Below are 27,649 nucleotides of genomic sequence, written 5' to 3'. Positions count from 1 at the left end.
TCAAAAGGGAGGGTGACAATTGCAAGTCATTCAGGCATGACATGATGATGGTTTAGATTGGGTGGTCGGAAGTGGGCAGGTTCAAAATGCAAGTTGGAGGTGGAATCGATAGAAGTTACTTACAGTTTGGATGTGAGATAGGAAGGAAAAGGAAAAAATCAGGAACAACTCTCATTTTCTAAGGTCGGCCAACCGAATGGCTGGTGCTGTTCTCCAAATAGTAGCAGCTGAGGAAGGAACAGTTACAATCAGTCAGTGCTTGTGAGTCATCTGAGTTCTCAGATAACTCTAACCCTACAGCTCTGTGGGGAGATCTGAGCTACAGAGAAAACCCAGGAAATTGCAATTCTGAAGCTGCTTTTTAATAGCTCACCTTGTAAGATAGTCTGAAGTTGTGCTGCCCAATAGCAGCCACTGGCTTTATGTGGCAATAAAAATTAATGAAATAGAATTAAAAATTCAGTTCCCAAGTCATACTGACCACATTTCCTCCGCAGCCATGTGTAGCTAGTGACTGCCGCACAGATAAGTGCATACTTGGGTATTTCCATCCTCACACAAATTTCTATCAGACAGTGTTGGTACAGAAGAAGAAAGGGGAATCGGTATGCACCATAAGGAATTCCCGATTGGTAGTATGGGTAGGAGGATCTGACAGAGGAATAAGAATTAGTGGTCAGATAGGGAGAAAATCAGGATAGAGAAGGGGGGTCACAGAAGTCAAAGATGAGGACAGAAAAGTCTTTGGATCCGACAACATGGAAATCACTGGTGACCATGGCAAAAGCTGTTTCTGGGGTGGGGTGGGGCTCTAGGAGGTGTGTTGAAACGGGCTTTGAGCCAATGAGTTGCAAGGAGTCGGATGTAACATGTCTACCCCGTGGGTCATGTAAAGTTGATTTCATAGTGTAAATGAAAGCCAGTGTGTTTTATTAAAAGCAATATTGAACGGTGCCTGGGTGGCTCAGTCAGTTAAGCATCTGACTCTTAGTTTTAGTTCAGGTCATGATCTCAGGGTTGTGGGATCAAGCCCCATGTCATGCTTCTCATTCAACTCGGAGCCTGTTTGTCCCTCTCCCTCTGCTTCTCTCCTGATTGCTCTCTGTCTCTCTCAAATAAATAAATAAAAATCTTTAAAAAAAATTAAAATTAAAATAAAATAAAAGTCTTTACATAAAATGATTTCATTTGTTGAGCTTCTACAAGGAAAAAAATATTTATTTTAACTGTGTAGTCTACTTAATGGGAGAGAATATATTTTTATTATCTTTTAAGGTATAAATGTCATAAATAAACTTCAGAGTAAACACTTCAAAAACCAAAAAATCACCCTTTAACATCTCTATTTACAAACCACACAGAACGGACAACCAGAGTTCTTACCCCTAACTTCTTCTGCTGAGAGTCACCCTATCTGTTCATATTTCTATACCACTTGGCTAAAGCAAAAATATATCCTCCCTATTCTACATCAGTAATGGCTTTCCATTAATCGGCCCATTAGAGCTGGATCTCCTGATCCTCTCTCAGACAGCTGAGCCACCCATACGACTTTGTGTTTTATGGTGTGTCTGACAAGTCTTTTGAAACATGAGGCATCCGGGGGCTGTGGTGTGGAGAGACGAGGTTGAAGAAGCCCATCTCTGACTGTAGCCACCTGTGACCCTCCCGACTGATGTACCAGAAGGGCCCTACTAAGTAAAAATGCCACCTAGCTGCGTGTGGAGACCTCTGCATGTGGAAAATAAAACATTCTCTCTCCTCATGACTCTTCAGGGTGAGGTTTTAAAAACAGCAATTGAAAAAGCCTTGTGTCCCCACGTGGGCCTTTTACTAGACTGTATTACTGATCCAGGTTTCCATAAGTCACCTGAATTCCTTCTCTTAACCACCCTAAGCACTATGCTTTTAAAGATCTTCTCTGGCGATTGCCAAGATGGAACACTAAAACCCCTTAGTTCAAGGGCACCCAGAATTACGACACCAGAAAGGGATGTACAGAAGTCATCAGTAGAGGTCTCTGTCCTCAGGCTCAGTTGCTAGCCCTGCAGGCTTCTGAACAGAGATCCATCCATTTCTGCTTTGGGTGTCACTACCCTTGTTACAAGAATATCGCACTCATCATGGAACTCTAACAGAGCCTTTAAAATAAAGGTATGACCTTAAAGTTTTGATTTTGTGATTTAAAAAATCAAGTTCATCTTAGAGGACATATCTGCAAAAATGATTGAAAAAAATTTTTGACATATTCAACAGAATATAGCCATTCACCAGATGTATGCTAAGTGCTCAGTATAGGAATTATATGAAGAAGCACAAAATGTGGTCTCTGCCTTCAAGAAATTTTCTAGTAAGCAAGAGAAATAAGACACGTCAATTAGCCTGTTACATCGTGGCCAAGGCTACATTATCGCAGGCATTTATAATATCTTAGAAATTTAAACAATAATGTCTCTAAGAATTTTCCCTTGCTAATTTTAGACTGGACATTACTGGGCACCCACCTCAGGTTGAAGGTGAGACACTTGAGAACTTGCTTTGCAAAAAGGAGAAGAGAAAGGAGACCACTAAAGGCTGCCCATGGTCAGTCTGGAGGTAGAGGAGAGCCTCTCAGCCATGCTGTTGGACTTGGTGAAGGGGATCTTAGCCTGCTGCCCAGGTACCAGGGTCTTACACAGCTTCGGAAAACAGCTCCCCTTCCACTTCCAGGTGGACAAGATGAGCCTGGAGCATTTCATGGTGGTTGAAACCAATCACGAACAACAAAACTCCACAACTATGGGTTCATGTCAAAAGAACACAAAAGTCAGTTGAAAGGGGTCCCAATGGCCAAAGCTAGAATGATTATTTTTTAAGCATAGTCCTGTATTATAATGCAAAATATTTTTACAAATCCATGAGTCCATCCTGATATAAAGATACAATTGAATAAATAAATAAACTGATTCAAATGGAGGAGAAGAGAAACATGTCCAGAATAATTCCAAATAATTTACGTAGCTACTACACACTCAAGAAGATGAGGCGTAACTCCCCATTCCTTAACTACATGTCATGCATTGTGATTTCCTTCCAAAGAATACTACACAGAAATGGAAAAAGAGTAGCTTAACAGTGTGAAAGACTGACAAACTCTCTCTCAGCCAGGTGAACGAGGCCAACATCAAGAGCAAGAAGTCATGTTGATACCATGTGCCCTTGATGTGATGTGATGAAGATGTCACTTCACTTCTGTGCTTTTTCCTCCTCCCCAAATCAGAACTCTATCTAATCATTAGAAAAACAACAGATGAGGGGCATTGTACAAAATACCTGACCAGTATCCCTCAAAAATGTCAAGGTCATCAAAATAAGGACAGTTTAAGAAGCTCACCATCTAGAAGAATCTGAAGAAAATGACAAGTAAACATAATATGGCATTCTGGATGGCATTCAGGAAAAAAAAAACACAGTAAGACACTGGGTAAAAGTTAAGGAAGTCTGAATAAAGTATGAACTTTAGTTAATAATAATGTATCAATTAAGTATAACAAATGTACCACACTGTGTAAGATGTTAATAATACAGGAAACTGAGGGCGCCTGGGTGGCTCAGTCAGTTAAGTGTCTGCCTTCAGTTCAGGTCATGATCCTAGAGTTCTGGGATTGAGCCCCATGACGGGCTGTCTGCTCAGTGGGGAGTCTACTTCTCCCTCTCTCTCTGCCCCTCCCCCCTGCTCATCATGCTCTCTCTCTTTCAAATAAATAAATAAAATCTTTAAAATAAAAATAAGGGAAACTGGGTGTTGGCATATGTGAACTCTACACTATTTCCTCAATAATTCTGTAACTCTAAGGCTGTTCTAAAAACTAAGTTCTAGGGGTGCCTGGGTGGCTCAGTGGGTTAAGCCTCTACCTTCGGCTCAGATCATGATCTCAGGGTCCTGGGATTGAGCCCCACATCAGCCTCTCTGCTCAGCAGGGAGCCTGCTTCTTTCTCTCTCTCTCTCTGCCTGCCTCTCTGCCTACTTGTGATCTCTCTGTCAAATAAATAAATAAAATCTTTTAAAAAAATAAATAAAAACTAAGTTCTACATTAAGTATAAAATAAACACTTCCTCCTGGATCCCATCTTTGACAGCAGAATCTCATGTACAAAGGAATGATAGAGCAGAGCCTTTCACTAGAAGGGCAAAATGTCCTTTGTTATGTGTCTAAGACCTTATTATTTCCCACTTCAGTGTGTATTTGAAGGCATTTTCCCATCTAGGATTTTGATCAGACTAGGGCACTGGACCAGATTTAGCAAGATGAAATTTAAAGTGGCACAGGTCTCACCCTGCTGGTTGGGAGTCCACCAAACAGAGGAATGCATGTTGGAACTGGTGGGTCATCAGCAGCCCCTGTCGAAGGAACTCTGGAGTTTAGTCGGCACAGTGAGTCAACAGTGTGAAAGGCTACTACGTGACAGCAGCTTGGGAAGCAGACAAGAGCGTGGCTGGACAAGATGCCGCCATGGTTACAATGAGCCACTATTGTCCCGACCATCCTCCCTGGGTGGACACTCCTCTATCTTGTCACTTCGCGGCCCAGTAGCATGTTGGGCATGCCCCAGATAGGCCCATTCTGGGAGGCGGCACCCCAAACAGCCAAAATGTTATTCTGAGGCTGACGGCCTTTGCTATTGAAGAAGCCGGAGCAACCGTAGAGGACGTGAATAGAATCACACACTCAAGTCAAGCTAATGACATTTCTTTTTTTTTTTTTTAAAGATTTTATTTATTTATTTGACAGAGAGAAATCACAAGTAGACAGAGAAGCAGGCAGAGAGAGAGAGAGAGAGGAAAGCAGGCTCCCTCTGAGCAGAGAGCCCGATGGGGGACTCGATCCCAGGACCCGGAGATCATGACCTGAGCCGAAGGCAGCGGCTTAACCCACTGAGCCACCCAGGTGCCCCAAAGCTAATGACATTTCTTAAGTGATTCTTCCATGCCAGGCCCTATGCCCAATACTTTTCACATATGACCTTTTATCCTCTGTCAAAAGATGTGGCCCCTAGGCTCTGTGCTCATCATGGAATGTGCTTGAGAGTCTCTCTTCCTCTCCCTGACTCTCCTGCTTGTGCTCTCTCCTTCTGTTTCTTTCTCTCTCTCTCTCTCCTTCAAATAAATAAATATATATAAAAAAAAATAGACACGACCACCACTCAATGACCTGAAACAAAAAGCTGAAATTATTGCTGAACAAGGGAGAGTGGTGCTTATCAACCGCACAGTCTCAGAGCAAGGCTGAGAGTTGCACTGCACTGGCTTGGGCAAACGTCAAGTTCAGGGACTGTGCATGTTCAGAAGAAGAGGTCTCAGGGATGGGTTGTTATTTAAGTCTGGAGACAGAGAAATTCACTAAGACAGTTGCTGGCTGGCTGACCTTCGGAAGTACAGTCATTGCTGAGGGGCCGCGGATGATGGGCTGTTTTTGAGAAGTGTGATCTCTCACTGATTTGTCTACTGGTTATTGTAGCAGGTTGTCATTGATCAATTAGGATTACCTGTTGCTAAAGTCACAGAATGACGGCTACTCTCCTTAAAGGAGGGTTATCCTTTTATTATTATTTTTTTTTATTTTAAAAAAATTTTTAAAGATTTTACTTATTTGTGTGAGAGAGAGAGAGAGAGAGAGAACGTGCACGTGCAAGCGCACAAGCAGGCAGAGTGGCAGGCAGAGGCGGAGAGAGAAGCAGGCTCCCTGCTGAGCAAGGACCCCAATGTGAGACTCGATCCCAAGGACCCTGGAATCATGACCTGAGCCAAAGGCAGAGGCTTAACCAACTGAGCTACCCAGGCATCCCTGAAGGAGAGTTTTCTTTAAGACGGGGGCTTAAATCCAGCTCTCTCTGATGCCAAGGCTCTGTTCTTAAGCAGTAAGTTATTCATGCTAACTGACCCCAGAGCGAGGATAAGGCAGACTAGTCGTGCTCTGCCTGGGGCTCATCACTCCTGGAGTATGTCAGGTGGGGTAATCGCAACCTGGACATTTTCAGAAAATAATGAGGAGGGATGGGAAAAGGAAAATAGATTGTTGTTTGGTGTAATAGGATGTTTCAGAGAAACAGAGCCAATAGATAAATTTCTAGAAATATATAAGCAAGAGAGAGAATGTGAGAAAGAGAGAGAGAACGAGAGGGAGAGATTTTAGGAAATTGGCCAACAGGATTGCAGGGCCTGCAGATCAGAAATCCGTCAAGCAGTACCACAGGCTGGAAATTCTGGCAAAAGCCGATGTTGTGATCAGCTTGAGTCCAAATCCCACAGAGTAGCAGGCTGGAAACTCAGGCAGGGTTTCTATGCTACAATTTTGAGGCAGACTTGCATCTTTGGGCAACCTCAGTCTTTCTTCTTAAGGCCTTCACCGAACTGGTTGAGGCCCATTCACCTGGTAGAGGGTTAACGTGCTTTACTGATTTAAGTCTACTGATTTAAAGTTCATCACATCTCTAAATATCTTCACAGATACATTTAGAATAATTTTTGACCAAACAACAGGGGACCACAGCCAAGCCAAACTATTCATAAAATTAACCATCACACTTGATAAAGATGGATTCGAGGGACCTGGGATATTTACTAGAAGAAAAACTTAGGACATGATAAAGTCTAGAAAGATTAGATGTAATGTCATGCAGAGATGGGATTAAGAGTTTAGGGGCATGGTCTTCCACAAAGCTGCAAATAGTGAGCATAAGAAAGGACGCTGCCCACACTTGCACAGCTGTTTGGGGGGGGGTGCTGGTGTTGGGCCCAGCACTTTTGTGAGCTGTGAAGATTTGGGGGAACACTGGAGAGCTGTGGCTCCTTTCCCTCAAGGTACCTGGAATCTCTCCTTTTTGCTTATAGACAAACGTCCTAAATTACTTGGAAGACTTGTAGGGCAGCCTAGGAAATATGAGCTTTACAATCTGAAAAAAGTAAGACTGGGACAGAAAACAGGATGTCTTCTAGAACTTTCCGCAGAACTAACCCATTGGAGGTAAAGAGGAAAAGACTGGAGAAAAATGCATCTGATTAAGCAAAAGTATTTTGTTATCATAGACCCTTTTCCGCAGGCCTTGGAATCTGTGCATCAAGCTCCGCCTCTGAACATGCGACTCAGCACATCCCTAGAGGGAGACGGGAGGGGAGACGCCAACATTCCAAATGTCGATTTCCATCACACATCCCCGGTTTTGTATTCCTTTATGACTCATTCAGGACAAGAGCTCAGCTCCAACTTACAAACTGTCTACCTATAAAACACAGTTTCGAATACTTATGCTTTGAAGTTTGGATGTATTTTGACAAAATTTAATTAGCATAATATAAGTTTGGTAAGAGTAGGCATGCTAAAAACGAAAACATATTTTATATGGAGAAGAAAAGAGGACGAACACTATGCAAAGGTAATATAAAAGGCTTTGTCTACTCATCAAATTGATAAGTTTACCATAGTAATCTGTAATTCTTACCCTGCTACTAGCTATCTGGTAGCCAGTGACATTCTTCTACACTCTGCACTGCTGGTGGAAAATACTGGAGACACATCTGTGGTTTTAGCTATGCCCAGAAGACCCTGGAGTTTCAGTTCCCTGGTGAGAAAGCTGTCTTGAGTCTGTGAAATGAGCCATTTGCTGAGTCTGAAGGGAGTACTAAGAGGTGACAGAATAAGAAATGCTATCAGGGACCTGTATCAGTTGTGCAAATGCCAGGAAAATAATTTCAAGGTGATTTCTCTGGTAATAGATTACAAATCAGAAATGGCTGCTGGCTGATAACATCATGCACTTCACCTTGAACTTCTAGAGTATTCTTTGGACCGTAGATATGGAAGCTCTCAAAAGACATAGATATGTCTATTTTAATCCAGGAAAGCATGGAAAAATCTAATTCAAACTCCTACAACTACCTCTTATTCTTTAAATTGTTTTCCAAGGGAAATTCTAAAGTAAGAAGTCAATTCTAAAATGTAAAAATAGATTAAGTGTTGAAATCTCCATTCTTTTATTGGACATTTGTAATGGTAGGCGACCCATGCTAAAGGATTCAATAGACAGCAGAGATATTTGTGAAGTAGCAATACTTTCTAAAAGTTGCATTCACAGCTTATTGGGTCCCTAAATAATTCTGGCATCGTAACGGGTTAGAGTCTACTCTCCACTCCCACTCCACCAGCTGTGGAGTGCCAAGATAGGCAGAAGCTCCTGTGAAGTGGTCTGTGTAAGCCAGAGCTCTCCAGAGAAACAGAACCAATAGGCTCCCAATGTGTATATGTGTGTATATATATGAATGTAGGTACTACACACATGCACGAGCGCGCACACACACACACACACACACACACACACACATTTACTTTAAGGAACTGCCTTGTGTGATGTGGGGGTCAGCAAGTCTGAAATCTGTAGAGTAGTCCAGCTGGAAACTGGACTGGAAACTGGCTGGAAACTCAAAAAAGATTTTATTCTATCTCAGTAGTCTTGAGGTAGAACTCCTTCTTGTCAGAGAAACTTGTTTTTGCTCTGAAGGCATTCAACTAATTAGACGAGACCCACTCCACTTTTGGAGGGTAATCTCCTTCAAGGTTAACTGATTGTGAATGTTAATCACATCCACAAATTATCTTCACAGCACATCCCGGTTAGTGTTTGACTAAACAACTGGGCATCAGAGTCTAGTCTAGCCCAGTGGACACATACATATGAACCATCACAGGGTCGTGGGCTGAGGGCCTTCCAGTGTCCACTCTTGTTGTACCAACCTCCTGGAACGCCCCTCCCTGAGACGCTCACATGGCTGTTTGGCCCTTGACCAACATCCACCCTGTTGTACCAAGTTCCTGGAATGCCCTTCCCTGAGATACTCACATGGCTGGTTCTTCTGGCCATTTCGGTCTCAGTTCAAATGTTGTCTTCACAGGGGCTGCCGTGACCATCTGTTCTTATCCAGTTCCGTTTCCACCTCTCTTCTTTCTATCCCCACGCACCATTTCATTTTCTTCATGGACATTTTATTTTCTTAGTGGAGTTTTTTTTTTTTTCTTACTGTTTCTCTGTCCCACCAGAATGTATGGTTTATCACAGCAGGTCCATGACTATCTCGTTTGTCATTTGCTCTTGTCCACAACAGTCCTGGCATAGAGCAGGTAGTCAGTCAATATCTGTACAGTTAATCAATAGAGCCAGTGAGGCACATAACCCATCCTATGGTTAAATAGCTAATTTATAAGAAACTTAACGAAAATGTTGTTACTTACGCTAACCTGAAATCACCTCTATATGAAAAGCCATCCATTTGTCCTGGATTTATCTTTCAGACCTCCCCAAATAATTCTGTTTCTCATTCTGTATCTTTAAGCATTTGAATACAGTATTTTTGGCTCCTACTAGTTGTTTCCTATCCAGGCTAAATGCCTTCAGTTCCTCCTATAGTATGGTTTCCAGAGTCTCCCCGAATTTGTTTGTATCCAAATGAAAGATTGCTTCCTTAAGGCAAGACTGCCAGAGTGGGATATGTTATTCTGGGCATGTTGTGAGCAGCACAAGTAGCGAGACTGCCACTTCCAAGTCCTGCACATTATAACTCTATTAATTTGACCTAACAGATCATTAGCATGTCTAGAAGTCATATCACACTCCTATACACAGAAACATGCCTCTTGATGGTGACTAGAAATTTACACAAGACTTGTCTATGCTGAGTACAGTACATTGTGGGATTTTAAAATACATGTACCTGTCTCAAGAAGTTGAGAATCCAAGAAGAAAAGAACTGTGACACATAATCAGAATTTTCCAGGCTGGAGGAAAGTTTCAAGGACATCCAGTCTCATCCTCTCTGTTGATGGAAAATGCAGTGGGGCCCCAGCTTAGCCAGTGATGAAATGATAATGAACAAGACGGAAGAGAATGTGACTGAGTGATCGATCATGTGCTGCGGACTAGAAGAGCAGTAAAACAAATTCAGAGGACTAAGAAAATCAGGGGCACTTTGAGTTGCTGGTAAGAACCTCATAGAAGAAGGAAGCCTGGGCCTTGGGGTGTGGAGAGAATTTGACCGATGGAACAGAGAAAGTTTTTGGGAAAAGTGAGCCCCTAAGTGGCCACAAAATGGGACAGAGCATGGCATGTTCTTGAGACAAACTCATAAGAACAGATGGCATTTATATAAAATCCCAATATGTTATATAATGTGTAATTAATTAAATTATAAAAATAGACTTTGTAATGCAAAATTAGAGTTTTACAGAAAGCCTACAGACTACAGAGAGCCCAGATCTTAGCAGACATCAGATAATGTGAACTAAGTTCTATGGGTAATTCTAATGTAAGTATCAAGAAGATGCTGTGAATAGTAATAACTAACTACACATCAAATCTATGTATATCACTGTGTTATTTATGATATTTTTCTTCTAAAGCCCTGAGAGTACTAGAGCCTAGCAATAGACCAGTGAACACGACAGAAAAATAACTGTGTTTAGAGAAGAAGAAACTGATACACAGAAAAGAATTTGGGTTCTCTAAGTTTCTTCTGACTTTATTCTCTACATTTGTCATAGCACAATCTGAAAAAAGAAATAGAGATGGGGTGCCTGGGTGGCTCAGTGGGTTAAAGCCTCTGCCTTCGGCTCAGGTCATGATCCCAGGGTCCTGGGATCGAGCCCCGCATCGGGCTCTCTGCTCAGCAGGAGCCTGCTTCCTCCTCTCTCTCTGCCTGCCTCTCTGCCTGCTTGTGATCTCTGTCTGTCAAATAAATAAATAAAATCTTTAAAAAAAAAAAGGAAATAGAGAAAGAGAGAGGAGAGGAGGAAGGGAAGAAGGGAGGGACAGAGGGAGGAACGAAGGATTAAAATCTTGTATTTCTAGAGGTGGTGGTTGCATAACATTGTGAATGTATTAAATGTCACTGAATTGTTACTTTAAAATGGCTAATGTATATTACGTAAATATCAGCTCAATTTTTAAAAAACCTGTGTTACAAGTTCAGAGGAGGTATTACAATAATATGTAAATAAAGACACCTAAAAAAGCTTTCTCTTATTGGTTTATAAAAACAACACCTACATTTACTCATTGAATTCAGATGATTAAGTAGTACACTGGTCTCGAATTCGGCGTGGAGCAGTATAGTGCTATGGAATTACCTCTGAACCCAGAATTTAAAAAAAACCCAAAACTGTATATAATTATGGTCTTTGAAATTGGCTATGTGCCTTAGACTGAGTCACGTGATCACCTTGAATGTACTTTCTGCATTAGTACGATGGAGATAGAGTTGTTGTAAGGATCAGCTATGGAAATGCTATACATATTCATTCAGCAAATATGTTTGGAGATCCTACGGTGCTAGACATTGCCTTGACCCTGAAGATAGAGAAGAGGACAACGAGCTCAAATTCTTGCCCTCACTGAGGTTACATTCCCATCATGAAGACTGATGATGCAGGAGAACTTAATATGAAAATATACAATATGGCGTGCCTGGGTGGCTCAGTGGGTTAAAACCTCTGCCTTCGGCTCAGGTCATGATCCCAGGATCCTGGGATCAAGCCCCACATCGGGCTCTCTGCTCCGTGGGGAGCCTGCTTCCTCCTCTCTCTCTCTGCCTACTTGTGATCTCTGTCAAATAAATAAATAAAATATTTAAAAGAAAATATACAGTATGGCCTAGAGTGATAACTGCTAAGCAAGGAAACAGAGCAGAAAGGAGATAGGAAATCATGTGTTGGTAGGATATATGCACATTTAGATGGAGAGGCCACTAAGAATGAGCCCTTTGGGTTAAAATCTGAAGAAAATGCAAAAGCTGGTCATGTAGTTAAAGGGGGTAGGAGCATTCCAGTAGAGGGACTAGCCAGTGTTCCGCATGTTTGGAACAGAATGTTTGCTGTACCTGGATAAATAAGGGGAGGGTAGTACAGATAAGGTAGGGCCTTGTGGGTCTTAATAAGAACTGTGACATAGGATTGACAGAAGAAAACACTGGAGGCTTTTGAGCAGAGGGTCCTCATCTAATCCATGTTTTAGCAGAATTGCTCTGGCCGTTGTGTTGGGAATAGACTGAAGATGGGTAAGGGTAGATGCAAGGCAAGTGGTTGGAGGGTGATTGCCATGATATGGGTGAGAGATGAGGGCGGTTTGGACCAGGGTTATGGGCAGCGAGCGTGGTGAGACATGGTCAGGTTCAGGGCAAATCACAAAGGTAAAGCCTATGGATTCTGCTGTGAAGGGGAGGAGACAGAAGATTTGAGGATGACACACCAACTATTTAATTTGACAACTGAAATCATGGTGTTGCCATTAGCTGAGACGGGAAAGGCTGATGGAGAAGCACTTTGGGCAAATGCCAAAGGAGAGAATATCAGAAGCTCAGTTTTGAACATGTTAAGTTCCAGCTTTTAGGTTTCTAAGTGAAGCATTGAATAGGCAGTTGGGTATATGAGCCTAGAGTTAAGGTTGGAGGCACGGGCTGGAGAGACAAATTTGGGAATCGCTGGCATATACTAATACTTGGCATTCATAGATTGTAAAATGCTATTCCAATATATGGCATTGTTACCTAGCCATTATTCATGAATATAACATAATAGCAATGCCCCACTACTCCTCTGGATCACCAAAGATACTTTTTAAAAGTTTTTTTTTTTTTTTTTTAAGAGAACACTTTTTTTTTTTTTTTTCCCTTCCTGGAAAATAGGGCATATGCAAGTGTTAAGTTTTTCTTGCTCTACTTCTCAACTACTTTATTGCTGATCTTAATTAAATATTAAGAGGTGCAGAGATTCACAATTAGCTTTAGGTTTGCAAGTTGGAAGTTCTGAGTTCCAAGTTGCAAGCTTGGAAGTTCTGAGATGGCCCCATAATGCCAACCTCTCCAAAAATCCTTATCTTCCTAGGGACTGAAAAGCTCAAATGTGAAATGCACAGTCTTAAAGAAGCATGAAGCTGCTCGATGAGCCACTGTCTTGATAGTAATCACATACCGAAGGATATGCCGCCAGTCTTTGATAAGAAATATGCTGGTAGTTAAAAATGTACACAACTTTCGAACATTCTAGCCCATGAAAAGAATGGAAAGAAACCTATACTAAGATTTAACCATTGAAAAGAGGATGACTTAAGGATAAAACAAAAATGCAAAACACAAGAATGAGAGTATATGGGGGAATTCCAAGAATAATGATTCTACAAAATCATGGAAATCTTGATTTCAGTTGAGAATCAGGATATATATTTTGCCATCCTGCTATTAGATATCTACAAATCAAATCATAAAAATACAAATAGACATTTGGGGATCAGAAAATACAATATTGTTCTGAAATTTTTCAAGTAGCAATACTTAAATGCAAATTCTTGAATCTTTTGTTCTGGACACAGTGGAGTGGCTTGTGTTGGACTCACTCTTAGGTAACAGTTCTAAACTCTGGGAAAATATGAAGTTTAATTATTTGAAGGTCCTGGAAAGTCACCAACTTTAGGCAGGTATCAGAGGGCATTGGACCCTTAAGAGAAAGGAACCATGCTGCCCTGTAGTTCATGTTAATACAGCTCCTCTCCTGGGAGCACCTTCTAGTCTCCAAGACCAGGAGCAGCTAGAACTAGAAGGTAACACTGCAGTGTTTTTGGCTTGTTAGGGGATGGATTGTGAGGCTGGCAAAGCAGCTAGAAACTGAGGGCAGAGTCTTGGAAAATCAGGAGCCACAGAGAGTATGCCCCAAATCTGTACAAACTCACATTAAATTCTCACCTGAACCCTGAACTGTGCTTGCCTAGACAAGACAGCAAGCGGACCCACAAAAAGTGGTAGCTGGAAACTTGTAAAGGCTGAGCAGTAAATTCTCTGCCGTCCACTGCACGGAAGACAAAATTTGGAGATTGCATCTGACCAAGTTGGAAGGGTCTGGTAAACACTTGGCTTTCCACCAAAACCCTACAAGGGCCACAAGGAATAAAGGTTATATCCTAGTTCTAAAGCATTTCCCCTAAAACTAATGGCAAAACTAAAACAAACCTGTCTTTGGCTTCAAGCATAAATTAAATCCCCATTTACAAAGTGAACACGAAAACGAAGCAATGGTTGATAGAATTCAAGTCGCCCCAAAGTTAAAAGTCTGGAACTGTGTTTGTCAAGGTGGGGGAGGGGAGCTGCCTTCTTCGTTTCTAATAAAAACAACAGCAACATCCTTTCAAAGCTGCCGTTTCTCATAAGTTATTGTGGGCCAACTTCGCTTTATTGTATAATCATGCTTGGCTAGCAGAAACAGTTTAGTCTTAGTTCAGCAGCAAATATTTCCAGTTTTCAAAATCTAAGCATATTTCAGCGGGCTCTAAGATGATTCACTAAGAGGCCAGACAACATAAAGAATCCTTAGAATTGGTATTTTTTTTTTTTAGAATTGGTATTTTGACATAACCAAATCCCCACTGAAATAGGCAATGTGACCGGGAAAACATTTCACTCTGAAACTACTTTTAATTTATTTCTCAAAGTACTTTTTTCTTTATATATTCCATATATAAAATATATGTATTTTTATGTATATGTATTAATATTATGTATATGTATTTTATGTACATATATATTTTAAAATACATGTTATTTTATATGTATATATAAAATATGTGTATAATACATAAAATATATGTAGAGAGAGGGAGAGAGAATACATATATACTATATTATGTGTATTATATTATGTATATTATATTATGCATTATATTACTTTATTATATATACCAGTATGTATATAATATTAATATACTAATATTTAACACATATAAGAAGCCTAACAGTCCATGGGCTATCTGGTTCTCATCATCCTGAGGCACCACTTTCAAATCTTCAAAGTTTATCTTCTGGCGTTACCATATTTCTAAAGCATAGGTTTAGGGGTGCCTGGGTGGCTCAGTGCGTTAAGCCTCTGCCTTCAGCCCAGGTCAGGATCTCAGGTTTCTGGGATCAAGTCCCACATCCGGCTCTCTGCTCAGTGGGGAATGTGCTTCTCCCTCTGCTGCTCCCCCTGCTGTAATCTCTTGCGCTCACTGTCAAATAAAATCTTTTTCAAAAATAAATCAGTATATAAATTACCAAGTGGATTGAGCTAAGTCTAACTTTTGATTTAGAACTAAAAAACCCTTTCTATTAAAAAGCTCTAAGTCTTAGAACTTAAATAAACACATATCAAATTAAATACCTCTAAAATTTCTGCAGGAAGCTGGTTAAAAACTACCAAAGACTTGTGTGCTATTTTTAAACTGTGAAGCTTAAATTTACTTCCTGTGCCTAAAAACCTGCATTGATTTCTTGAGGGTTTTTTTTTTTTTACATGATCTGTCCCAAATGTGACCCAAATCAAGAAGTATGCATCTTAAGAAATCAAAAAAGCTGGGAATGAAATTTGGAATTTCAATAGTCGCTTGTCTTGATGATGTCCCACTAGTACTTTAAAGATTTTATTTCAGAGGTTTTAAACTTTATTTGGGGCAAGACCTTGATGATCTATCATCTTACAGTAAAATCTTCTAAGTCAGTGAATAAAACATACAAACAAAGTTGCTGGACCTAGAAACATATTGATAAAGATCTGGTCCATGAATCAGCTTGACAGAAGCAAACATACTTGAAATGATATAATTTATGACTTCCTCCGAAGCAGGACAGGCTCTAGACTTATTTGCGACAGAGATGAAGTGAACTGAAGAGTTTGTTTAAACATAATGCTGTGCAGTGACTGCTTCTTGACAGACCGGCCAGATCTCAAGTTCCCAAACCTGCCCTGTAGCCCTTCAAGCCAGTTCCGGTCACCCACAGGGATGTTTTGCGTCTGAAGCTCCAATCCAGTGTTTGTGTTTAATGTCTTTTGATCTCCTAGATATGGACCCTCCCTTCAAACCTCTGGGACCTCCCTGAGGAAGGTGCAAAGGGTCCCAGCACGGGGACCACGTTTAACCACCGTTAACACCGAGGGACACTGATATCCTTCCTTGGCAAAAAGCTACAAGTGGTCAATGTTGGTAAAAACCAACACACCTGAAAGAAAACAACCCAAACCAAAACAGCAACAACAAAACCAAAAAACACAACTCACTCACACATATTCTTGCTTTTGTGGAAAATACTTACATAGAGCAGTTTTCTTCGTTTAGAGTGGAAACTGTTTCAGGAACTAGTTTCTTCACTGATACCAGCTTTTATTCTATAATAAAACTTTTGTTTTAAAAATAAAGTGGAAAGGGATGCCTGTGTGGATAAGCGACTGCCTTTGGCTCAGGTCATGACCCTGGAATCCCAGGACTGAGTCCCACATCAGGCTCCCTGCTCAGCAGGGAGTCTGCTTCTCCCTCTGTCCCTCCCTCCTCTCATGCTCTCTCTCCCTCACTCACTCGAATAAATAAGATCTTTAAAAAAAAACAACAAAGATTTATTTATTTAATTTTAGAGAGAGCAAGAGCACAAGCGGGGGGGGCAGAGGGAGGGAGAGAGAGAGAATCTCAAGCAGATTCCCCATTAAGTGTAGAGCCGTAGGCAGGGCTTGATCTCATGACCTCGAGATCATGACCTGAGCTGAAATCAAGAGTTGGACAGAGCCACCCAGGTGCCTCTTGAAGGGGAATTTTCATGTCCTCTTCCAGCTTTCATTTTTAGTACGGACAGGTCTGCCCTCAGTCTAATTGCTCTTCTCTTATAGATCATTTCTCTTTTCTCCCTGGCTGCTTTTAAGTTTGCTTTGTCTTTGGCATTCTGCAGTTTTGCTGCTTTGTGTCTCAATGTGATTGCCTTTTAACTTGCCCTGCCTGGCATTCATTGTCCCTTCTTTATCTGTGGATTTTTATCTTGAATCCATCCTAGAAAGTACTCAGCCCTGATTTTGCAAAAACTGCCTCTCCTTCAATCTCTTTATTCTCAATCTACTTAGATATATATTAGACTTTCTTGCCCTTTCCATCATATCTCTTAGTCTGTCATGACCATCTCCTATCTCATCTCTTTGTGCTACATTCTAAGTGATTTTTGCAGATTTCATGCCAGTTTCCCAATTCTTTCTTTAGTTCTGATACACTGTTGAACTTACTTGCTTCTTCAAAAAATGTACATTAGTGATTATTATGTTCACTTTCAGCAGTTTTTTCTAATATTCCTCATCAATCTTTGTTCATTTTTGTGATTTTGTATCCTTTCCTGTATACTTTCCATACATAATTATTTTATATTCAAACTGATATTGCCAATTTCTGAAACCATCAAAGGTCTAACCATATTGCTTTTTCTGCTAATTCTCATTTGAGGGGGTTCAGTTTTCATGTGGTTATGAGCTGATATTTTGTGAAAAACCTGGGTGCCTAAATTAAAGATGCCTTCTCCAGAGATGATTTGTGTTCTTCTGGGATTTGGATGGCACTACTGCCCTGAGACCATTCTGGTCCCTTCCCAGTATCTCTGGTTAATTTTCTAGCCTCTGGTTCAGTTCAGTCCCATGGTCACTGGTCCAGGGCTTTGTCTTCTTATTGCTGTGCTAAAGGTAGATTTGCCTTTGGACCAGTTTTGCCTTTCACATATGTTTATTGTTCTTATTTGTGTATCAGGTACTTCTTAAAAGGAGTTGGGGGTGTTTGGAGATCTGTTCTTCCTAATGAAACAACGAGTTTAAAAACCTTGCCTTAAGCATGATGGAGTTGTTTCAAATCTAAAGGGCTCTTCAAAGGATCTAGTCTACCATTATATCCTCTTCTTGATTTCCTCTATGCTTGTTTTTTTTTTTTTTTTAACCTACCTGTTTTCATTCTTAAAAATCTTTTTTTTTTTTTTTTTTTTTTTTCAGGACCATCCTACTACTTCTCTGAATTTTCTTTTCCAGTCCTTCTCTCTCCCACATCTCCATTTTCCTTTTCCACCCTTTAACGTATTTAAAGAGTTTTCCAGAATCCCAGTTTTCCCTTCTTCTTAGTTTATCTCACCCACACCCTTGGACTTTAGCTATAGTTCCAGTGTTTCCAGCCCTTCCAACCCTAAATTATAAATCTGTTTCAAATTACCCTCTCTTAACCTCCATTTGGATTTTCCTCAAATTCAAAATTTTCGCAAGTTCCCTTATGATCTCTCCCATACAGCACCTACAAATCTGCTTCTCTTCCAATATTTCCCAACTCAGTTTTGGAGACCACTGTCCACCACTCACCTAAGCTGGATGGGCCTGTCAAAAACAAACAAACAAACAAACAAACAAAACTCCTAAATATCCCTTAAATTCTGTCCCTTTCTCTTCTGTTTCCATCATCCCTGCTGCAGTCAGAACCTCATCATTTCTTCCTGATCAATTGCCACCACCTGCCTTTCCTTCTCTTGCCTCCAGACTCGCTGCTGAAATTTGCCCTGCCCACTGTTGCTTTTGTGATCTTCTGAAATACAGATATGAATACGTCACTCCTCTGTGGAAAATCTCCATCAGTTTCCCCATCAATGCATGGTAAGTCCTAGACTTCATAATTAGGCATATAAGACCTCCATGATGTAAACTTTAAAAGCTTTTTACTTTTCTGCCTATTTTTCTTTATACTGTAAGAGAGGGCCATGAGCATAACTGTCTCGTTTGCTTTGGCATTATTCTGGTGCCAAGCCCGGGGTGGATACCTCATAGATGATTACTAAACAGATACATCATTGCCTCATCTCTCATGCTTCTGATTCATGGACCCTCTCGCTAGGCAATCTGGACATTTTTTTTGCAGTAACACAAGTTTCTTCCTCCTCTCACAACTCTAGACTAGTTACTATTTACTCATTTATTTACACAAAGACATTAGTTTATCTTGGAATTACCAACTAACTGGTACTTAGTAGGTTCTCTGAACGAATAAATGAAAACAAACTTAGAAGTGTGGCCTAGGAGGTAACACATACCTGAATAGTTGACTGACACAAGGGACTGCAAACCGAGAGCAAATTTCCCCCAGGTGGTATATGCATAAGCAAATTAAGTACGGGTCAACATGTGTATCTTTCTTCTGCCCTTTCCAAGTCTGCAAACCAGATTTAACGAATCAAATTCTTTTGTAGAACGAATCCAAGCAAAACCAAAACAGAATAAAGGGCAAACAAACCAACTTCCGGCAAAAAAATCTGTAAAGGTAACCAAGACTTTTCCCAAGCCCCAAATACAAAGAACGCCAGCTTTCTAGGCGCCCAGGTGTCAACGGAAGCCCTGCCCTGAGGGAGGCGGGGCTTGCGAAACGGGGCGGGATAGGTCCGGGTTGACCACGCCCACCATGGGCGGGGTGTAAGCCGGCAGGAAGCGAGGAAGCCTGCGCACGCCCCCGCCGTTTCCTAGGAGACGAAACACACAAGACGCCAGAGCTTCACAAGGGAGCGAAAGAGGTAAGCGGCCGGTGCTGGGCAGGTAATCCCTTGCGGGCTGCGGGGCTGCCACCCTCCGTCCGATCCAGCCCGAGCCTGTCCAGAGAGGCCCGCCCGGCATGTCCCCTCGGTGCCGCGTCCTACCAGGGCCAACCTCCGCCGAGAGAAGGGCTCTGGACACTGGTAGGGGGAGGGACTGGGGGGAGAAGGACCGGGGCGGGGGGCGAGGGCGAAGCGTGGGGAGGGGTCCTGCGCCTACCTCGTTCTTGCTCTCCGACGTCTCCTGGGCCACTTTTCCGTGTTCCTTGACCGTAGGGTAGATTCCGGGCGGGAGGAAGACGGCGGGCATCCCTCAGGTGTGAGGACCCCCGCCCCGGAACCTCTCCGTTTTGATCCCCCTACGCCCCTCGCCCTTTCCCCTCCACCCTCACGTCCACCGCTCGCTCTACTGCCGGGAGTTGGGAGTGACAGGAGTGAGGGAGAAACTACTTTAGGAGTGAAGAGTCAGAAGCGGGATCGCGTCCCGGGCAGGTAGCGGAATTGAGTTCAGAACAACTGCAAAATAAAAAAGGAAGGAAAAGAAAGAAAACTGGGTCTAAATTCCGCCCTCATTCGTGCATCCCAAATGACTCCCAAAGGCGCAGGATGGCCTTGAGGGGCTCCCAGCAGTAACCCCGCCAATACGGCTGCCGGGGTGCCAGGGGATCACCCGCAGGGCCCGGGGACGACCCGTTCCGGTACATCGGCAGGACCCCGGCCCCAGGAGTCTTTTAAAGGGCCTTAGTTTGCGGAAAAAGGATGAGACAGCCGGCGTGATGAAAACTTTCTTACCGCAGATAAGATATTTTAATTTAGGGACAGAGTCTGGAGGGGGCAGGGAAGTGGGGAGCAATAAAACTGATTTTAGGGGCTTGTAATTTCAGTTCTTAAGGAGATTAATTATATTTAGATAATAATTTAAAAAGAGCACACATCTGTCCTAATGATAACGAAATTCTTTGAACCAAAGTAACAATCTACTCTCCAGCCTTCGGACTTAACTTTACGTCCACCATCCCCCAATTCACCGCAGCGTCTGGGGAAGGGAGACCCCCCACACCAACCCCCCACCCCCCCAAGGCGGCCCCTTAACTGCCTGTGCAAAGCTGGCCGTGCACAAAGTTGTTTGATCTCTTCGTTGGGGTGGTTTTTTATTTTGTTTCGTTTCAGAATAATGTGTGAATGTTAGCACGAAGCACAATGCCGGTATTCTTTTAAACACGCAATCTTTGTTGTTCCACTCTAAAAGCTCTCCTTTCAATTTCTGTAAAACATGCGTCTTGGTGACTTTGAGACCTTTATTTGTTTTCCTCTTAAACAACTTAGTGATTTTTAAAACGTTATTATTTTTTAAAAACGTTAATGCCAGCGTTGGAGTGATATCGTTCCAGTAGGATCTGCAAAGACGAGCTGAAGACTTCCAAAGGTTATCTGTTCAGTGATTGGCAGAGGCAAGTTTTACCCTCCATTTGTCCTCTGTGTTAATCTTCTTTAATCCTGTCTAAGTCCCTTTTAGCTGGCAGAAGCCCTTGAGAATACAGCTTAAGTTTACAGTAATTTCGCATTTAAATACATGGTAATCATGCACTTAGATAAAATCAAGAAAACTATAATGGGAGAGAAATTATAAGGGTATTTGTTTAATGTAGGTCTATAGTTGAGGCTCTAAATCTCTTTTCTTTAAATCAAACTATAACGTTGTTTAGCCGTAGGAGAGTCACTAAATATTGTAGGTTAATTGTAGAAAATTCCAAGTTCCTAACAGTTCTGCTAAATTAAAGATCATAGTTGTATTACATTGACTTCTGTCCTACCTTGTTGTATGTATGAACGTATAAATGGAAATATACAGACAGTTGACCCTTGAACAACACAGGGATTAGGAGTGTGAACCTCCACATGGTCAAAAATTCCAGTATAATTTTTGACTCACCAAAAACCTAATAGCCCACTGTCCACCAGAAACCTTACTGATGGCATAAACAGTTAATTAACACATATTCTGTATATGTATTATGTGCTGTATTCTTCCAATAAAGTAAGCTAGACAAAAGAACATGTTATTAAGAAAATCAGAGAGAAAATACATTTACAGTACTGTCTGGTATCAATCAGGAAGAAATCCGCATATAAAAGGACCTGTACAGTTGAAGCCCATGTTGTTCAAGAGTCAGCTGTAGAGATGGAAATAGTCACATAGTAACATAAGAGGTCATGTTACTACATCTCTGTTCATCATAATTTGTCTTCTGTAGATCAACAGAGAAGAATAAATGTAACCTGTAGAGAAATATTATTGTGTGTGAACTGAGGACCTGTAGGCAGCCTCTGTTTTCTTAACTTACATCTATTACTTTGGACTAGTAATTAGTTTAGCAGTTCGCTATGGTACACCGGTTAAAGTAGTTGTTTGTGTGAATTGAAACATGGGAATTATGATTAAAAAATAAAGTCTTCACCTGGATATCTGTGCCTCTTTACATGAGGCTGTTGTCTTTATATTATCAAGAGGATACAGGGACAGCTGAAACGGTCAGCTTCTAACCCTGGAAAACTGTTTTGTAATTAATATGGCTCAAAAGAGTCCTCTCTAAGGTTTTGTTTGGGAGTATAGTATGTAAACTTATTTTACTTAAAGGTTAGGTAGGCTTAAACTGGACAGATTCTCTGAGAGCCCCAAATTAGACCTTTTTAAAATCTATAATCTTCATCACGCCACCCCTTAAATGACACAAGCTGAGAAATGGCTGGGTCCCCTGTTTATTCTTCCCTGGATATAAGTAGACCTTATGCTGTAGTCACCCTCACTTGAAACGAACTGTGTTTCCAGGTTTATTTGGAAAGTGGTTGGTTAGGCTTGGCATGAAGTTTTTATAATTTCCTCTCCAAAAATGGTTGGGTTTCCAGGCCAATGCGAAAGTCATCAATGAGTGAATGATCTGTAGTGCTGATAATACTGGTGATGGTGGTGCTTGAGGGTCCTAACAGTGGAAGATAAAGAGATAATTAATTCCACTTTTAGAGGGTAAGTCACTGCGAGGTAAAATTTGACTGTTTCTTGCAGCCTCTCACCTCTGCCTTTGGGTTCCCACCTGGCCAGCTCCCTCTTTCATTCCCTTCTCAAGCAAAATGTCCTTTTCCAGAATTGCCTACATTACTTCCTGCCTATCAGACCCTCAGTGGTAGTCCTCAGTTAGGTATTAACATGAAAGAAAAGATGATGCTATTATCCTACTGAATTTCTGAATTAAGAAATTAGTTGTCTTAGCTCTACTTCCTCCCTTCCTCCTGCACTACTTTCTTCCCCTCCACTGTTTCTGGCCTATTATTTTTATAGTGTCCTTCTGGGTATAGAGCCAGATAGAGCCTTGGGGTCTAGTACAGGTAAGGAGTAACATTCGCAATTTACATTTGGTCATTAGCATCTTGGTATTTTAGGGTAAGGAAATGGGTTAGGAATCTTTAAGTGGAGGTGGGGGTGGGTAGGTTTCATTGTGGGGCAGACTCTGCATGGTTTTGAGGGAAAATGGGGGGTGGGGGCAGTTCCTTTGGCTTCATCAGTGATTGTAAAAGCCAGTACGAATGGGTTCTTTAGAAGTTGGGGACTACCCTACAAAAAACAAGCAGCCTCAAACCTAATGCAAGTACTAGACTGACTCCATCATTGATTCTCTGATTGATTATCGACATGTTATATTATAGATTACAATCCTACTGATACGATGAACACTGTGGCCTTACAGACAAATATATTCTCTATATTGTTACTTAACCAGAAAGGATCAGTAAACCTGTAGACAGCACTTTTCCTTAAAAGGGAGGTATATGCCACCTTAAGTGAGACAAGCTAGAAAAGAGGTCAAACAATTAAACACTGTCGATAACAAATGGCAAAATATTGATTTAATAAAATTCTAAATAAGGATAAGTGCATTTTAGTCCGTGTTTTGTTTAATCATAACACATAGTACAAAAAACAACCCAGAGGTGCCCAGTTGGAAGAGCACGTGACCTCATGGGGTCATGAGTTCAGGCCCCATGTTGGATGTAAAGATTATTTAAAAATAAAATCTAAAAAAAAAAAAAAACCTGAAAGATCTTTCAAAAATAAATTTACTTATGCAGAAAAAGGAAAAAATTAAGACAAACAAATACATGTGTGGGTCAGGAACCATAGGGAAGGGGCGTTGACTTCCTTTCTATAAATGCCTTAATATTTCGATTCCATGTGTGTGTAGATTGTAAAGATCACTTACAGAAAACTCGATTTTCAGGCAAATGGGGAATCATTTGCTGGCATCCGTCGGTCAGATTTAAGCTGAAAAAGAATACCCAAATAGATACGGAATCTACTATTGTGACCTCTTTTTTAAGATCCTGGCCACAGTTATCACAGCCTAAATTAATTCACACATAACTTTCAAGGGGGTATTATCTATATGAAGTAAAGTAAATGAAACCCTAATACACCCCCACCCTGTTCCTTAAAAGTCCCACAGGGTTCTTCCAACCTTTCCTGTGGATGAACACACTCTGTAATAGGCAACAACACAGTTTTATTGTCCTTCCTTGCACTTTTTGCTTCTTCCTCCTGAAAGCCTGCTTTTGGAAGTCACAGGTACTTTGATATCCTGTGGGTCCGAAATTTCTGCATATAATAGAGAAACAATTTCTATAATTTTATTTGGTGGCAATGAAACAGTACTACAGTGAAGGCAAAGCAATCTTTGAATGAAGCATCAAATTATAAAACAAATTATTTGAATGGTGCCGAGCATTTTGTTACCATCTGGAACTCACCATAAAACCTTGTAACAGAATGACAGCAATGTTTAAAAGCAATGTAAGAATTAAATGAGAAGCAGCTCCTTGAAACAGATGTAAGAGGGAATAACGGGAGGAAACTACTGAATGTCGTTGTAATGGGGCACACAGGAAAGCCAGCACTGTGTTCTGCTTTTCTTCAGTTGCAGTAATACAATCAGGACCTACCGAAACCAGTACCTTTCTAATACATTCGGACCCACAGTCCCTCATCTGTTTCAAAATTCACAAAGCTCTGAACAATGACCATTTTAAAATAAATTTGTGCAATAATACAGCGTAACATGAACTACAAGCTGTGATGCCAGCGTTTATTTTTTACTTTGTGGACATTCCTTAATTTTATTTTACTTTGTGGACTTTCAACAGTTTTCTGCAGCTACATTAAGATGCTGCTTGGGAGGTGTTACATGATCTATGCTATATCCACCATATTACTTTTCTTAAAATGTACGGATTCCTGGATTCCAAACACATCTGGCCCAGGGCTTTCACATATAAGGGATCAGGGGCCAAATTAAACGTAATGCAAAAAGTGATTCAAGGAATAGATACTATAGTTGTCTGATTCTCCAATGTCTGACTTGGAATAATACAGATTATATTCAGTGTAAAAGGAATCCTACAAATCATTAAGCCTGTATTTACTGAATATAATGGCATAAATAGCAGGCACCACGTAAATGAAGCAGTCATAAATGAACATTATCAGTCTGTTATATGTGAACCCCATTCCACATAGCACAAAGGACTTACTGACAAATGTTTAACCTACCGGTATGCATATTATAATTCTTCCCTGTGCCTAGGTTACCAGTTAATGAAATGAAATTTCTTTAATGAAATTCTCTCTTCTTGCTCTGTTTTTTGTTTTGTTTTGTTTTGTTTTTAATAGGGTGTTCGTAGGAATGGAAGCACTGTTTCCTTGCCAGATTCCATATCTCTCTATCTCATGAACCTTTGGAATCCTGGGGAAGATCTTGTGTCTAAGGATGACAAACCTGTCACCGGTGTAGCAACAGCAGTCTGAGGGGAAGAAACAAAAAAAAGACCCAAAATAAAGAAGCGTTTGCATTTATATTCAACAAAGAAGTCATTTCAACGGACAACCTCTGTTGCACTGTGTTTCCAAGATGAACCGATACACGACCATGAGACAGCTGGGGGACGGCACCTACGGGAGCGTGCTGATGGGCAAGAGTAACGAGTCTGGGGAGCTGGTGGCCATCAAGAGGTACCGTGTGCTTCGCTGCCGAGCTTGGAGCTCTGATCTTTCCTTTCCTTAAGAAAGAGTTCTGGTGTAGCCCCCGCGCTTGTTTAGCTGATGGGGGAATGCCATTCTGGAGGGACACTGCCAGGAGGGAGTTCTGCTTGTCCCCACGTACATGGATTGAGTTTTCTGGTTTGTCCGGCTCTACAATTAGGAGCCGAAACGGAAGCTCATGTTTGGAAATTGTTTAGAATTTAAAGTTGAGTGCAGAGTAGAGTTTGTTATTTCCTTAAAACAACGGGCCTCAAAATCAGATGGTGTTCATATATGAAACTGAGTTCTGGAGGGTATGTGCTGTTCTCCTAAGCTTACCAATGAAATAGAATTAACTATTATTAACTTAGTTACTTCTTCTGAATCTACAGTATTTGTTATCTATTATACATTAATAAATTTCCCCAAGGCTTGCTGATTTAAGATTTTATTTATTTGTCAGAGAGAAGGAGAGAGATAGAGAGAGCGTGCGCACAAGCACACAAGCAGGCAGAGAGGCAGGCAGAGGCTGAGAGAGAATCAGCCTCCCTGCGGAGCAAGGAGCCCGATGTGGGACTCGATCCCAGGACTCTGGGATCATAACCTGAGCCGAAGGCAGCGGCTTAACCCACTGAGCCACCCAGGCGTCCCCTCAAGGCTTGGTGATTTAAAATGGAAACAACCCGTTCTGAATTCCCAGGTTCTGGGGGATCAGGAATTTAGGAGTAGCTCAGCCGGATGGTTTTGGCTCCAGGTGTCTGCTGAGCTGGCAGGCAGCTGCAGGCCGGCCAGGGACCACAGCATCCCCTGGAAGGTGGCTCCCTGGGTTAGTGAACTTGGGCTGCTGTAACGAAGTACCACAGATGGGTGGCTTAATCAGAGATTTCTTTCTTCATGGTTCTGACAGGTTCGTGGTCACAGATGAGCTTTCAGCAGGGGGGATTTCTTCTGTGGCCTCTCTCTGTGACTCGTAGATGGCTGTCTTCTCCCTGTGTCTTCACAGGATCTTCTGCTGTGTGCTAGTCTGTGGCCTAATCTCTTCTTCTTTAAGGACACGAGTAATGAGTAATACAGGATGAGGACCCACCCTAAAGACCTCACGGAACCTTAATTGATTCTTTAGAGTCTGTCTCTAAATATAATCACACTCGGATATTTATAACTTCAACGTATGGATTTGGTGGGGGCAGTTTAGCCAAGAACAGGCTGTTGTAACAAGGTATCAGCCACAGACTGTGTGTGGCTTCAACCAGGCCAACTTACAGATCTACAGTTCTGGAGGCTACAAGTCTAAGATCGAGGTGTCAGCACGGTTGTTTCCTTCTGCGGATCTGTTCTAGGTCTTTCTCCTTGGCTGACGGATGGCATTTTCTCTCCATGTGTCTCCATATCTCTTCTTCTTTTTTTTTTTTTTAAGATTTTATTTATTTATTTGACACAGAGAGAGAACACAAGTAGGCAGAGAGGCAGACGGGGCGGGGGGGAAGCAGGCTCCCTGCTGAGCAGAGAGCCCAATGCGGGGCTTGATCCCAGGACCCTGGGATCATGACCTGAGCTGAAGGCAGAGGCTTTAACCCACTGAGTCACCCAGGCACCCTCCATATCTCTTCTACATGGTCTTCCTCTGTGCTTTTCTCTGTATCCAAACTTAACTTTTTTATAATAACAGTCATACTGGATTCAGGTTCACCTTAATTTCATTTTAAATTCACTGCCTCTGTAAAGACCCTGTCTCTAAATTAGAGACATTCTAAGGTACTGGGGGTTAGGACTTCAGCATATGAATTTGTGTGTGTAGTGAGGAGGGGGACACAGGTTAGCCCACAACACAACACTCACTCACATGGTTGACAAGTGGCCTGTTCACAAAGGCTTCCACGGAGGGTTGTGTGAGTCCTCTAATGCCATGGCAGTTGGATTCTTCCAGAATGAGTCCTGGAGACTGATTACCACATCAACCAAATGATGACAGTCTAAAATTTAAAATGCTTTAACAAATGCTCTCCAAATGTTAAACACTTTGAAAAACGATCTAAAGCATTACACATACAAGGAAATATGACTTTATAAAATACTGTCAATAGCCATTATTGTCAAATAAATGTACAATGTGCCATAACTGAAATGAAGTATTTACTGAATGGGCTTAATAAAATTCAATACCCACTCGTGACTGGGGG

At 41.5% G+C, this 27,649-nt stretch overlaps 1 protein-coding gene and 1 long non-coding RNA gene across 7 annotated transcripts in view; one reads left to right on the top strand and one right to left on the bottom strand.

The window, feature by feature from the left end:
* Nucleotides 1–194: 194 nt before the first annotated feature.
* Nucleotides 195–13,928, bottom strand: LOC116587849. The gene is made up of 4 exons (XR_004284675.1): nt 13,760–13,928; nt 9,743–9,947; nt 8,875–9,138; nt 195–227 (listed from the first exon to the last, which is right to left on the bottom strand). It is a non-coding gene; the product is annotated as an uncharacterized LOC116587849 (long non-coding RNA).
* A 5,377-nt stretch (nt 13,929–19,305) lies between these two features.
* Nucleotides 19,306–27,649, top strand: part of MAK (male germ cell associated kinase) — a 57,991-nt gene continuing 49,647 nt past the window's right edge. For 3 of the 6 annotated variants that reach the window (XM_032341092.1, XM_032341096.1, XM_032341097.1), the window contains exons 1-2: nt 19,306–19,384; nt 25,122–25,460. In XM_032341092.1, the coding sequence (XP_032196983.1) occupies nt 25,360–25,460 (101 nt within the window). In that variant the 5' untranslated portion in view covers nt 19,306–19,384; nt 25,122–25,359. The other 3 variants (XM_032341093.1, XM_032341098.1, XM_032341094.1) reach the window with 2 other exon arrangements.

This window comes from Mustela erminea, chromosome 4 (assembly GCF_009829155.1).
Source record: "Mustela erminea isolate mMusErm1 chromosome 4, mMusErm1.Pri, whole genome shotgun sequence".
In the NCBI taxonomy this organism is placed as follows: Eukaryota; Metazoa; Chordata; class Mammalia; order Carnivora; family Mustelidae; genus Mustela; species Mustela erminea.
The sequence above is the reverse complement of the archived record's forward strand: the minus strand, read 5'-3'. Positions and strand labels throughout refer to the sequence as shown.